The 14,956-nt window shown below is 40.7% G+C and overlaps 1 protein-coding gene across 3 annotated transcripts; it reads right to left on the reverse strand.

Moving 5' to 3' along the window:
- Positions 1–3,029: 3,029 nt before the first annotated feature.
- LOC139964753 (solute carrier family 35 member G1-like) lies at positions 3,030–14,614 on the reverse strand. 3 transcript variants are annotated; one of them, XM_071966693.1, is made up of 2 exons: positions 14,538–14,614; positions 3,030–5,726 (listed from the first exon to the last, which is right to left on the reverse strand). In XM_071966693.1, the coding sequence occupies exon 2, from the start codon at positions 5,480–5,482 to the stop codon at positions 4,412–4,414; it is 1,071 nt and encodes a 356-aa protein (XP_071822794.1). In that variant the 5' UTR covers positions 5,483–5,726; positions 14,538–14,614; the 3' UTR covers positions 3,030–4,411. The 3 variants fall into 3 exon arrangements, with proteins under 3 accessions (XP_071822794.1, XP_071822792.1, XP_071822793.1); XM_071966691.1 differs by lacking the exon at positions 14,538–14,614 and adding an exon at positions 8,331–8,599; XM_071966692.1 differs by lacking the exon at positions 14,538–14,614 and adding an exon at positions 8,443–8,598.
- Positions 14,615–14,956: the final 342 nt, after the last annotated feature.

Genomic DNA, 14,956 nt, shown 5'->3' on the forward strand with positions numbered 1-14,956 from the left:
TCCCTGAGGTGATCCAAGGATTGTAAGTATACTCCTGTTTCATGGTCTTAAGATTCTGAAGTGGGCTATATTTTTGATCAAATAACGTATTAATAACATCGATGAAATAGTTGCAAGCATCATTCACACCAGAAATGGTAAAAGTTGATGCCAGCTGTGCTCCTCAATAAAAGTGTTAAAGTTTGCTTTACAAGTATTTCTTTTAAAAGGGTAACATGAGCCATCATTTTGAGCACGCTTATATGGCAAGCCATATGTGCAATAATTCAATAATCTGAGTTTATCGCCGTTTAACTCTGTTTTTTCGATCGATACTCGGTTTATCGAATTATTGCACACGTGTCTTGCCATACACGCTTCTAGTGAGTCCTTACTCAGCTAAATATTGGAAAATGATCATTAATATCTGACACAAGACTCTCTGACATGGTAAGAAAAGAAATATCATTAACAGATAATATGTTGTTAATTAAAGTAGCGCTAGAATCTGTAATTCTGGTAGGTGTGGTGATTAAAGGAATGAAAGAGTTGGAAAGCATAACATAAAAAAATGTAGACATATTACTGTTAGAATGATACTTTACAAGATCAATATTGATTTCTTTTTTTGGACTACGGTTAAGAATATTCACCAAGGCTGATATTTTTCAACAAATATCACTAGTTGACTGTCGGGTGGTCTTTAGATCACACCAATGGTAACATTACTGTTTAGGTTTGTAGTTTCTATGAATAAAAACTCAAACAAACTTGGGCTGGTTACTTAAATCATTTCTTTCCTCGAAGTAAATATGATTGAGGACGTGGAAGCCTACACCTACGCCCCGTTTATGCGTTCTATTGGCATGCACAAACTTATTAGTTCGACACACTTAACATACTAACAGGGGTATTGTTATGAAGCCAGGTTTCAGCAATAGCAACACCGGGTGAGGCACAGTCTAATGAACTAGAATTTAAGTGAGATACATCATCGTTGTTTTTTTCCCATACTAGCTTCGAGCATTTATGTGCATGATAGATAATGGCGAGTTGCTCTGGTTTAATGTTTCGAGAAGAGAGGAGTCACCAAAGTATGAACAGGCCGTGTTACCACCGGATACTCATAGCTATAGTTCAGTCACTACTGTTCATGTTCCACAACCGTGCATCAGTGACTACATGCGCTGTGTTCGCAGCACGGTAACCTGGTTACAGTAGGCACAGTAATTACTGGAAAGCTGTTACACGTTGAACTACGAGTCCGACAGGTGAAAATTTGCAGTAATTAAAAAAACAAAAAAATCATTTTTAATTTTTTTTTAAATTTAAAAATTAATTTGTAAATTTGCAGTAAGAAAAAACTTGCAGTAATTACTTTGCCAACTGTAACACGTTTTACCGTGTTACGAACACAGCGCAGTAGTTACTGATGCACGGTTGTGGAACATGAACAGTAGTTACTGTACTAGCTATGGGTATTGGCTGGTGTTACACTCAGCATAATGATGGTCAGGATTTATGGAGTTGTCGATTAAATTACCAATGAAGAGATCATTGAGCCTATATGTTTCAGAAACGAAGCTGCTTAATTGAAGACATTAGAAGGAAGAGATAAACAATTAAACAAATAAACAACAATACAAATAAACAATTAAGCAACAATATATACAGGATATATAAGAACTAGAAAAATGGGAATGTAGTGAGTGGTCGAAATTTCGTAGCACTAGGCTCTCGTGTCTGGCGTTCCTTCCTGTTGCGATTCGCGAAGACGTACCTGGGGATCAACTCGTTCGCACAGTGTTGGTTCAATGTAAAGTTTGCCATTGATAAAGAGCTGGCCCCTGGGAGCAATGTTTGCACCATTAGAGATAACCTGTTGACCCTTTGATGCTCAGAGGGTGAAAACTGATAAGAACCTTTAATTGAGTGTGTTTAAAGCAAGACTATTCGACTTATCGAAGCAGATTTCATTTCCAGAATGTCTGTATGTTTTATTGAAGACTTATAGACCCCCTTCACAAAACTAAACTGAACTGAACTCGACCAAACTATGTTCACCAAAAGAAACTCATAGCATTGGAGAATTTACAGATTAACTGTAGCTTTAATTTTGGAGTAATCATATGTAGAATGTTTCAGACTTTGACATGTGTTGACCTCATGTGACCTTCGACCTCTACCAATTTCAATAGGGTTCTTGCATTCACCAACCTGGATCGACATAATAAGTATGAAGTTCATGAAAGATTTGCATATTGAGTAATCGGTTTACAAGATATTCATACATTGACTTAAAATGTTGAACGCAAATGACCTTTGACCTCCACCAATGGAGTATTTGTTCTTTGCATATACGTAGTAAATATGGTGTAGATCAGGGTTGTCCAACCTTTTGCAGAGGAGGGCCACATGGAATGATTATGATGAAGGAGGGGGCCGCATGAACCCTACGCTCGATTTTTCGATTTTTCGCCCGAAGCCCAAGGCAACAGAATGTGAGCACTGCGCGCGGAGCTCACTGATTTATTTTCCTTCCTGATAAAACAAATGAATAAAGTCCAGCCGCCCCCCCTCCGCTGAGAGTGTCACAAAAACTGACCTGCATGCAGTTTTTCGGACCCAGAAGGTTCGAATAATTGATTATATATAGCTTCAAATTGTTATCAATAAATCTGCTCTCAAATTTCGCACCGTAGAGCATCTCTGGCGGGCCGGACGCAACCCTGCGGCGGGCCGGACTGTGGCCCGCGGGCCGTAGGTTGGACAACCCTGGTGTAGATCATTCAAGAACCGTCAACCAGTATCATGTGTATTGGCTCATTCGAAGGGACTTAATATTTCCTTCATTTGAATTAATTCTGTCACTATCACATGGTTACAATTTCGTTGTAGGGGGACTAGGGAGCATAGGCGTACCCGGCGGGGGTTTATGGAGGAAAATCGCCCCCTCTCCCACCCCCACCCCCCGAGTTCAGGGGACCCAAAATTCGGGTAACAGTTGTTGTTGCCTCGGGAAAAAGAATGAAATTCAATTTAAAAATACAACAAACAATATATTTCGAAGGTTTCAATACACAGTCGTTTGCACAGTTTCTTCCATTTTTGCACGAATTGTTCCCAATTCTTCCCAAATCGTTCTCAATACTAGCAGGCATCGTTTCCCGATTTTTACCCGAATCGTTCCCGATTCTCGTACAAATCGTTCCCGGTTCTTGCTCAAATCGTCAACGACTCTTGCCTGAATATTCGACACATAATGGAAACGAAAAAAAAAGAAAAGAAAAAAAGAAGATTGTCAGCCTTTTTATATCCCAGAATTTCAGTGGACAAAATTTGTTGAAAAAAATTCGGGCAGCTTCGGGACACTTACTTTTCGACCGTAATCTTTTCTTCAAACAACATTGCTTAAAAGGCCCTCCAGACTACCCATGTTATCATATACTTAGTTAGTCTCCTTCGTGGGTAAAAGACACAAAAACATTTCCATTAACATTAATGAGAGCAGCCACACACATGTGGGTATATTAGTAATTAGAAATAAAATTTTTCGGAAACTATCTTTTCCGAATGTGGAACACCCCTTGCAAACAATGGAGTACTAAGCGGGTGGAGGGCGGTTTGCCCCGGGTACCATTCAGGGGGCGCCATACCACAGCAGAAAAAAAAGCATTTTTTAAATAAAATCATGCTCGCAACCGGCATCAGCATGTTTTCCATGCGACTCGTGTAGTAAGTTTCGAAAATTCGGGCAAAAACTATTACATATGGACAATCAGTTGACATTGTCAGTGTTGTCCGAGATGTAGTATTCTAACAGTAAGGGTCTGCTCTGACTCGGTATATAGGCTAAGATTAGAAGTCATTGTGATCGCAGGTTTCTACTAAACCGTAAGTGTTTCAAGGGTGACGACATGCCAACAAAATAAAAAAACGTCCCAAAACGAATGAGAAACGTTGAAGTAGAAAACTTTCGACGGTTACTTGCGCTAAACCGTTCGTGAATTGCAATCTTAAGCGGCGCTTGGGACAATATAGAGCGAGAAACACAAAATTTCGGACTCAGTTAACTGTGGTGAAGGCGTTGTTTGAAGCCTCAATCATTCGATTGTTTGGCAAATGTGACGTGTATACGTGTCCACGTGTAGGCTCGTTATTCAGAGGACACTGGTTTCGAATACCATTCTAGCAATTATATTATTTCTTCTTTTCGATTGCTTTATGTTTGATCATTTTCACAGTAAGTTATGGACGATACCTACTGAGTAGGTCCCTTTCGTGTAGGATAATCTTAATTTTTTTCGGGCTCGCGCTGCACACTTTATTGCTTCTTCCTGAGATGTTAACGATTTCTCTGTAAAGAATAACGGAGACTGGAAGAGGCTGCATATAAGTTGGACGGACATTATCCACAAAAAGTATATCAATTCTACACCCGAGTCTCTCTTAACCCGATTATAACATGATAGTTATCACAGTTTTTCGTGGAACTGGTCTTTTCAGTTTTTTCTTCAAGTTGCGCATCATCTTTACGAATGACCTCTGCAGAGTTCATCCTTCCTTCATAAATTCTTTTGACAGATATGCCAACCGAGGAACCCACAATTAGAGCAATTCCAAAAATGCTCCATATGTTTGCAGTGGTATCGAGTACCATTATATCTATGAAAAATACAATCCATACTTCACTGACGGTTATCACTGTTACAACTGCAATGCTTTCAGTTACCAACGCACATGTAAACGTCACCATCAACATGAAAGTTGTGAAACCGAAGGAAACAATTAATAATCTATTTATCACACAATCTGGTAGATTCCATTCTTGCTTTATGGTCACTGGTATCGCACCAAAAACAACCAGAAAAGCTGCGTAAAAGTTTACCGACTTCATTGGATGGGTGTTTTGTTGACCTAGAGAACGAAGAGCCACGGCTATGAATCCAGATGCAACGCTCGAATAAAGAACGCATAAACCTGGTAAAAGCTTGGTAGATTTCCCAGAACCGTCGGAACCGAATAAGAATGATGGCCTCATGATTAAAATCACACCAGTAATTGTCGAGACCACCATCAGAGCTTCTATCCATCCAAATTTTTCTTTCAGCAAGAGTCTCCCAAAGACAACACTAAAAGCAATATATCCGTACAATATGGCTGCCGCGTCTCCGGGTGGCATATTCTGCACAGCGTAGTATTGGCCGAATATGGAGGTGACACTTAATATGCCATACACAGTGCAAACCTTGAACTCTTCGCGGGAACTTGATTTGATCGGAATTTTCTTGTAGATTAGAAAAGTCAAGGAAAGTACATATGAGAAGACGCCTCTGATGAAAGTTAGCTGAGTGGAATGGACTGATCCATGTAGAATGGAAACAATAACCGTTACAAACGCACTCATACATGATGTAGCAACTGCTAAAAATATGCCCCTGTTGTTATAAATAACTCTCGCAACTGTGTCCAGACATCTTATAAACCCCCTGCGCTGGTTCATTCTCACTGATCCTTCAAGTAAATTTGAAGATCAAAAATGGTGCCACTACGATGACGTAACTCACTGACGTCTGTCAGTAATCATATTCTTATTTTCGCGGTTGGGTTTGTTTGTTGCTGTTGTTGCTGTGGCTGTTGTTGTTGTTGCTGTTGTTGTTGCTGTTGCTGCTGTTTTGCTTTCTTTATAAACTGCAATTTTTTGTGGGTTTTGACGGTTCTCCATATACTTCATGTAAAAGCAGCATCTAGGAGAGATATGCAAAAGATTGACATTACCGTATTGAAAGGGCTATTTCATATGTGATAATCGACGTGAATGAGGCTATTCGTAACTAATTTGTCACAATTCACGTACAACCTGCAGATCGCAGATGCGATTCAGGTGGACGGTGGTTTCCCAACCATTGATGGAAACGCTACCCCCCCCCCCCGCTACAATGCCTTCTCCCTGACTCTTCAACACCCACCCACCCACCCCCCTCAAACAAGGCCCTTTTTTCTATGTCAAACGGCCATCCAACACGGTTGGTTGTAACTTGGACAACGGTTCACAAATCAAATCACTGATAAGGCTGGTCAACATAGTTTAGCAGAGACTCATAGTTGAGAAACATCGAGAAACATTATGTATCTTACAAATATTACACAGTGATACTTGTTGATTGTGCGCGTATGCCAGGTCCATTTTTAAGAAGTTCATAATGGGTTGGGGGCCCGGAGGGACCGTTATGCCAGTATCTTAAGCGGAGAGCCACCATCACTTTGCGAGTAGCGTAACAAGGAAACGTTTTGCTAATAAAAATTGTCTGCCAGATTGCCGGAAATGGCACTTCTTATGCCTTGTAACTTGCAACTTAAACATTCTTTATTTTGAGATGTTCATATTCATGTTTTCCAGATTTACTCTGCCACAAATAGGTTAATAAAAAATTGTATTCGGTAAAATCACTTTGAGGGAAAGGATATGACTTTGAGTTAATTTATGTCTCTGCTTTATTCATTGTTGTCACAGGTAATTGCAGATATACAAGCAAGTTAGGCAATTACGATGGTAAACGTAGCCTATTTGTGCTGAAGGGAAACCATATGAGGAATTCAGCTGTAAAGCAATTGTTTGGTTTGTGTTATCATTATGTGTTCTACATGCCAAAATGGGACCTACTGGGGCCAAATGAGCTGAGTGGAGGCCCTTTTAGAGGACAAGGGGGCAGTCCCCCTGTAACAGGAAATTTCTCCCCCTGAAAATTTTCCCCCCGGGGGGAATTTTTCCTAGGATAAATTCCCCCCACCCTGAAAATTTACCCCCCCCCACCATAAGCATGATCAATTTTCCTGCCAGCACCTGCAAGTCTTTAGCTTGCAATGAATTTCATAATATTCCTATATTCCAATAGGCGATATCTCAAATTCAGTGTATGATGAGATGGTTGATCGCTTGTTCATGGCAATTAAACGCTAGGAATATATCCTTCACATATTCGCAACCTTTTTTTAGTGGCCAGCGGACAGTTAGTTGCAATAAAATTGTGATGACCAGGGCATTTGGGTCCACTCTATATACCCAACATTCCCACAGCATATCAATCAGGACTATCTGTGTAACAGTATGTATAATTGGCTTCAGTGCAGCAATCCCTTTGATGTTCACCCTCATAAGCCATGAATTAAGATAATCCCATTGAGCTTCACCACAGCTCATAATCAATAAGTCAACCCCTTCCCAATAAACATTGAATCCTCCTGTGGAACCATCATACCAACACAATGTAATAGTTTCAATTTACAATGATTATACTTGACTACATCAGTAACATCAGAGCATCAGAGCTAGTCCCATTCCATTCATGGCACTGCATTCATGGCCTAACCCTAACCCAAGACATTTCCTCTGAATATCCTTATTGCAGGAATGATATATTCCAAGTTCATGCCCAAAAAATGTTAAAATCTCCTTATTATAGTTCCATGATGAGATATCCTTGATAGGTGTACAAAAATATAATTAACTAGAATTACATGAAGGTGGGGGGGGGGAATTTTTCCAGGTTGGGGGGAATATTTCCTAGGAATAATGCCCACCCGGGGGGGGGGGGAATATTTCCTAGGAAATCTCCACCCGGGGGGAAAATTTCCTAGGAAATATTCCCCCCGGGGGTGAATATTTTCAGGGGGGAAAAAATCCTGTCACACCCCTACTAAGTATGTTAAAATATACATGGTATTTATATATATTCACAATGTCTAAATATTCTTAGTTAAACATTGAGGCACTGATATAGGGGCTTACAATGAAACTGAAGGGCCTACGTAAAGCACATCGACGTAATAAATATATTTATGAACCGTAGCTTCACATTAGACTGCTACACTAACTTCACCCATGCAGGTTAAATCGTAGGAGCTCTCTACATTTATTGGTATTCTAACAAAACTCGTCAAAAACAATATATATATATATATATATATATATATACTGAAATCAGAGGAAATTATATAAATATTTCGCTAAAACTAATTGAGATAGCGCATACTGTCCAGGCGTTCACGTTACCTAAGACCTACTTTCATTTAGAGGCACCTTTTCCCACGCCACCCCCTCCCCTTCCCGGAAGGCTACGTTCCTGAGATAGCTTGATGACACACATGTTAACATGATGTTAACAAAATGTTTAAAAGACAACATCAAATGACAATTGTACTGAATGCATAAACAACAATTAACTTGAACGTTTTATTCAGTTAATGCATGCTGCGGGTGATATTTAGTAATGTTGCGAGATAATGCAACCGTGTCAACATTATCTAATACTGAAAAACACCACTGTTAGTGAAAAATGGTGGATACTCACAGTTTTCGAGCTCTTAGAAACAACTTTACATCACATTTTTTGGACACACAATGACAGCCTCAATTCTACAATGATATCACGATAGCCTCTACCGAACCAAAGCTTTTCCTACCAGTTGTTTACGGGCCGAGTTGTTCGCTAAGACTACCAGCTCTTTGATTTTCTCTGTTTGTTACTAGGCTAACTCATTGAACAACGGGTGAGCTCAGGGACTCATATCATGTTACAATGGGGTTTATTCCACAACGAACCAAAATTCAGAGGATCGACCACAAGCAATTTTCCTAGGGCAAAGGTTGGATGTTATTATACCTACATTATGTACATGTATGTGTATGTTACAAAGGTCGAACTATATATATATATATATAGACGCCAACCAACCAACTATATATATATATATATATGTGTGTAGAGGCCTATGTATACAGACAAGAACGTGGTTCATGGAACACGGAAATGAGCTTCAAACGTTATAACGTTACTTCAGATAATTTCCAGCGTGGCTTCAAATTATTGACCACAGCTCTAAGCTGCCCAGCAAATAACTAATATTTGATGTGCTGGGAAATAATGTCATATGATTTGAAATATCTGTGATACTGGGTGTATTTATTGTTATTTTACGATATACTGTCATTCGAGTAACGATAGTGAAGTGCGACATTTAACTTTCTCTCCGTACTGTTGTTGATTTTTTATTTAAGGTGACGATTAAACAGTTGAAAGTGGTGGAGCTATTCTATTAATGAAAATTATCTGTACGTTAAAGGCATTGAAGACTCGCCCCAAACCGCGTGCCGCGCTCTGAAAAAAAGTTAACTTTCCGTTGCTTGCAAGTGAAGTTTTCTGCTTGTCGCTACAAAATGCAGACAGTAATGAAACGTGATACCTTGTTATCTTTAGCTGTACCTGAGATGTCCATCGCTGTATCGTTTGTACACTGTGATGTGGGTATTGACCGCTGCTCTATGTACTGACTGTACACTAGTGTCTAATTACCGAAGGTAGAAAGCTGTGTGCGTATTTTCTGGGATCGATGGTGGTGTCTAACACTTCTGTTACCCCTCATTCGAAACTAGGTCAGATTAGCGGCATTATACTTTTCTTTTTGCGCGAGTCTTCAAACCCTTTAACTAAGATTTCAAAGCTTTTCGTGCATGCGTGCAGCGTATGCTAAGAGCTCACTAGTTGTGGTTGGGTGGGGTTGGGAGAGGCATGTGATATTTTTAAATCAGTGCTGCCCGTCTCTCATGATCAACTTTTTCATCACGTCTTTGTAGATGGATGGATAAACGTACAGTTGGATGAATGGATTGTGACGTCATATCTGTGATGCCACTACGACATGAAACCTTTGCCTTTCTCTTTGGTTTTTCCTTACATTTTTTTAAGTTACAATGTTCAAAGTGTTTAAATTGTAGCTAACGCCATCATTCTAGGTCATGTATTAAAAAAAAAACTTCAATATTTTTAATTCAGAATTTGCAAAACCCATGTTTATGACAGTAACTGCAACGTTGAAACGGTAGACAAAAACGTTTTTCTTTTAAATGAAGCACGATTGATTCGATGATGTCATATTTAGACTTGCTTAAGTTCTCAGCCTTCTGTGTGATGATCTTCGCAAAGAATTACTGCTATATTATTGGTAAATAATACTGAACTCTGCAAATCAATATCGAGGGCGCGCTTTCATTTTGGCTATTACAGGTAGCACACTTATATTTTATTTCCATATTGTCTTACACAATAAATCGTCAAAGTAGTGTGGTCTCTCAGTCCTGCGAGTTCTCGCTAGCTAAACCATGTCCATGAAAGCATAGCTGACATGTTAGTCAATTCATGTAACATTCAACTTTCCATTTCATAACTATGATTCATGAAGTTGCTTTTTGTTTTGGTATGATGGTATGACAGCCTGATGTTTTCGCTACTTGTAAACAAGCCCTTTTACTCGCCGGTTAACAATGATCGTACGCTGGTCTGGGATGGTCTAAAATGATCCGAACTTGTCTCAATTGGCCCAATGTTTGCACGGCATATACTTCCATTTTTGAAATCTGACATTCAAGCCACAAAAGACCAGGGCCTGTTCGGTAACTATTCGACTCTGTATATGCCTCACACTTAGGGGGCTAGGAGCCGGGGCACTGGGGGAACGTGCCCCCCCACACTTTTTTTTCAAAATAGCAAATGCGCCCTACTGGCAAATAAAATGTGCCCCGTTGATGAAGAACTGTCTCTGAGATATCTTAATCCTTTGTTAATTTTAATTATTCACGTGTACCATAATAGTAATGATAGCATACTTACACATCATATATATTTAAGTAATATGGCCGGTGTGTATCGGTTTATATCATAACAAGTAGTGGTTTTGGAATGAGAAAGTGCCCCTTTGATGTTGTGCCCCCCCCCACTTTTTGGAAGCTTCCTACCCCCTGCTCACACTCAAGGGTTTCATCTGAATGATCGAAGATCGAAGATGAGGGCGCACTCAAGGGCGGCGGAACCGGGGGGCACAGGGGGCACGTGCCCCCCCCCACTTTTCCTCAGGTTAAAAATGTGCCCTTTTTCTACATAAAAATTGAGGTCTCTCAAGTTAGCAAGAGGCCAGGGAACCAGAATGAACACTCAGGAAGGGCCGTTTCCGGCCATCTGAGGGGTTTGTAAAACCAACAATTTTCTTGTACGCTCCGCGCCAACCGATGGTGGCGCTCCGCTCAGATAGTCGTGCATACAACTTTGCAAATCCTGGCTACGCCCATGACTTTTAATGAATTTCTGTGGGTAAAACTCAAGCTATTTGGAATGGAAAAAATTTGTTAAGATATTAACAAGAAATAACTCTAATTCGGAGGATTCCTACATTAGCAACTAGCATGATTTCACCTCATTTTGTCTCAGTCAAAAGAAAACTTGTTCCTTGTTTCCCAATTTGCACATTGGATATTGCAGTGCTAGTATGCATATTTTTCTTGAGGGGGGTGGGGGCGTTGATGGAGTGATGTGTATACGCAAATAAGATAATACAATTAGAGTTACAAAGGGTACTAAATATAAGGCTGCATCGGTCCTATCGAATTTCTGCAAAGTGCCCTTTGATGTCGGTGCCTCCCCCCCCCCCCCCCCCCAGATTAAAAGTGCTTCCGCCGTCCTTTGGCGTACTCAATGATCAATTTTCACTGCAGAAGCCAAGTCCGCGCTAATACATGTTAGGCAGCTGTACTTGGATTTTAACACTCTGACTATGTGAACGTACAGGGAACCTGTGATATCTTCCCATTGAAAACTATGGTTTTTCTTAGCTCTTTGGGAAAGTTGTTCATCAAACTGTTCACGCCAAAAGTAAGTGATGAACAAAGTAAAGCATGTCGCAGAATCATTAATATGCAGCTAGCGGGCCTATTTTGTTTCAAACAATTCCAAAGAACAACGGTAAAAATACCTACAAAGGTATAGCTTGGCTTCTGTAGGGCTCCACCAGTACTAGCCATATATGCTAACTTGAATAAGCCTACACAGTACCTCAACGACCTCAGCGACTTCGTACATTTCCTGATGTTTTGGAGAGATTCCTTTCCAAGAAATTTACGCAGAGCAAATGTTTGAAGTTTAATTGTTGTAAGCCTTGTAAAAAAAAAAAAATTGTCCTTTCGAAAATATATATTATGTAGCCCAGGGGCCTACAAATTCTTAATCCGGCTGTGAACCCACCCGCGACCCTCTGAATCGGCGTTCTAGTCTAGCTTTCAGCAACTTGACTGTAATTGTATGGCCGACACAATGAGTATATACTTGACTTTTTCTCTGACTCGTAATCCTATTCAACCATTCTATAGTATTACGGTGGGATTGCCAATGCAGGTTTTGAGCACGAAATATAATATGGTGCGTGGGTGTTACTACACGATATTTGTATGTAATGTATGTATATATGTACGTAAGTTTTAGATCCTCCTGCAAGCAGGAACTCGCGAAGAAGCCTCATTGGCTTATCAAAGCCGCAAGCTGACCGAAGTCAGTCTCTTAGATTCATATTTAACGTCCATGATTATGAATTGTCAATTGTCAACAACATACATTAATCTTGCAGTGACTCAAACTCGTGACCTTATGATTGAAAGGTGCCGGCGTTAACCACTTAGCTTACACTCCTTACAAGAATGCTACTTAAAATAAGAGTTGGTGACTTTTAAACATACTACTCTTATGTATTGGAACCAGGGGCGTCAATCCAATTTGAAATGTGTGGGGGGGGGGGGGGGACGTAGTCGATTCGAGTATTCCGGCCGTAAGTACTATCTAAGTGGAGCGCCACCATCAGTTGGCGCGCAGCGTAGCAAGAAATTTCAGATTTCAATACCTGCCAGATCGCTGGAGATGGCACTGGATAGCAGCCATCTATAGTTGCGTGATTTCGGGAGAAAATTACAAATTCGTCACTCAGGAAATCTGCAATAAAGTTCATGCGGCCTTAATTTTTGGTGGATTATTTCTTTTATTAGTGATTCCAATTGACATGAACATTAGAACCCAGTGCAAGTTGACAAATGTTGCGGCGAACTGGATACTGCAGCCCCATTTTGCCCTATGTTTCAGGATAGAATACCCCTCATTTGTTCATACCCATGACAACTAACAATCTGTGAATAAATTTACTTCGAAATGGGCACATTATATTGCACCAAGTCGGTCAAGGAATGACCTCAGGGCCTCAGATATAGGCCTATAGGAACGATGTCCCAAAATGTCCCCGGACAAATAGGCGAAGGAAGCTATCCGCCGCGACTGCATGTGGGTTTCTCGACTTGCCGTCCTGGGAGTCATATACCACAAAATGGTGCATTTCCTCATACGCCATTATTAATAATTTAAATAACTAACTAATTATGCACAGTCCAGATCCGAAATTGCATAGTGAGCTTACCGTGACCGCAATTTGGCCAAAGGTCGTCATACGCCAGAATGTTAAACCACCAATGACTTGTAATGCCACTTGTGACACACTTCCAATGGGACTGTGTCAGTTAAATGTTTTGCTAGGTCTACGAGAATACATTTCTATGAAATTTGAAACAAGGATGGCAAGAAAAACCACTTTAATTATATTTTCAGGACCTCACACATGCGCATGTATTGTCAGACTGAGAATAGGTCCCATGTGAGTGGGGGCTAAAGTGATGAAGGCATCAAAATAAATCAGTGGTTGTTCGTTGGAGTCCTCACGCAAGTTACCTCGATTGCTAGGTGGATCTGCATCTTGTAATCGGGTGAATTCTGGTCGAAGCGTACTATGTAACCACCGTGTACCCAGTGTTCTCACTGTGGAGTAAACTCCGGTATCACTCAACGACAAGGTAACATGGGATGCGCTGCCACGGAATATGCTCCCTATTTCATTTCCCTAATATTAGGGAACGGGCACTGTCTTTGAAACACCATCTACAACTAAACAACAAATATGTACAGGCTTTGGCTGTAGCTATGAAGTGCCGTCTCTTAATCTTATGATTATGATGGAGTGTACTAGTTTTCTACTGGAATCCTTTCTCGAAGACCTTTCTTGAATGTAATGAAAATGCAAAGTGTTCGCTGCCCCCCCCCCCAAAAAAAAACCCACCCCCCCCCCTCCCCCGCATTTCTCACTGGCTAAGCCACTTGAGCAATTTCATTCTAGGACATTGTCACACTCTTAGACAGTGGATCAAATGTGAACCAATATGTAGGCTATATCAGTTACAATGAAGTTGCTACCCAGCTGCACAATGGGCCTAGCCTACTCCATAATGAGCAATGTCCGGTAGGCTACTACTAGTTTATGACTAGGGCCGGATTATGATCTCTCTCAAGGCTGGTCCTTAAAATTGGTAACTGCGAACAACGTCTGGATGTCACTCAACCTGTCATTCACCTCTCCTTCCCACAAGTTAGGGTTTGAAAGAGCTAACTCTCTGACGGTCCGGGCTTAGGTTCAATATGACCTATACGATTATGAGGGACTGAATGTTCGCGGAACAGGTATGCTACTTAGAAAGCAGACCATCAGACATAGCTCACTGTTTCATGCTATACCATGTTTGTTGTTAGAGTCGCGTCGAATAACACGATACCTATTCAGAACCCATAATAGCGCCTAAGAATGCAAGGCCTATTTACAAGAATATTACAGATAACAGCAGATAATAGTTAGAAATTACCTACCTTTCTAATATCCTATTCTGTGGTCGTGATAATGTGGTCACACGGTCATATAGTTGCAACTCTCGGAAGTTCAATTTTTGCGCTTCTTCGAATAGAGGGCAGACTTCTTGAACTAGTTGTAGGCTCCGGCCGCACCGTTATCCGCACACAGCTTGTGTACTCAATATCAAGTTTCGCTCGTCACGACAAACAGACAAAGTTGCAGGTCTACCGATGTGAAAAATCTCGGTCACTTTTCATAGAACTGAACTTCTTATATTCGATGATATGAATCCTGAGATGTGTAAGCCCTAACCAAATAGAGCCACGACACTACTCTTTTTCTAAATGTGTGTGTTTGGGGGGGGGGGGGAGACTTTTGATAGTGTGTCCTCCACCCATCGAAATGTGTCCCCCGCCCCCCCCCCCCCAGGATTGAC

The sequence above is a fragment of the Apostichopus japonicus genome, chromosome 23, assembly GCF_037975245.1.
Source record: "Apostichopus japonicus isolate 1M-3 chromosome 23, ASM3797524v1, whole genome shotgun sequence".
In the NCBI taxonomy this organism is placed as follows: domain Eukaryota; kingdom Metazoa; phylum Echinodermata; class Holothuroidea; order Aspidochirotida; family Stichopodidae; genus Apostichopus; species Apostichopus japonicus.

What these genes read in the sequence shown, in the direction of transcription:
- LOC139964753 (XM_071966693.1), bottom strand. Translation starts at nt 5,482, where the DNA reads ATGAACCAGCGCAGGGGGTTTATAAGATGTCTGGACACAGTTGCGAGA.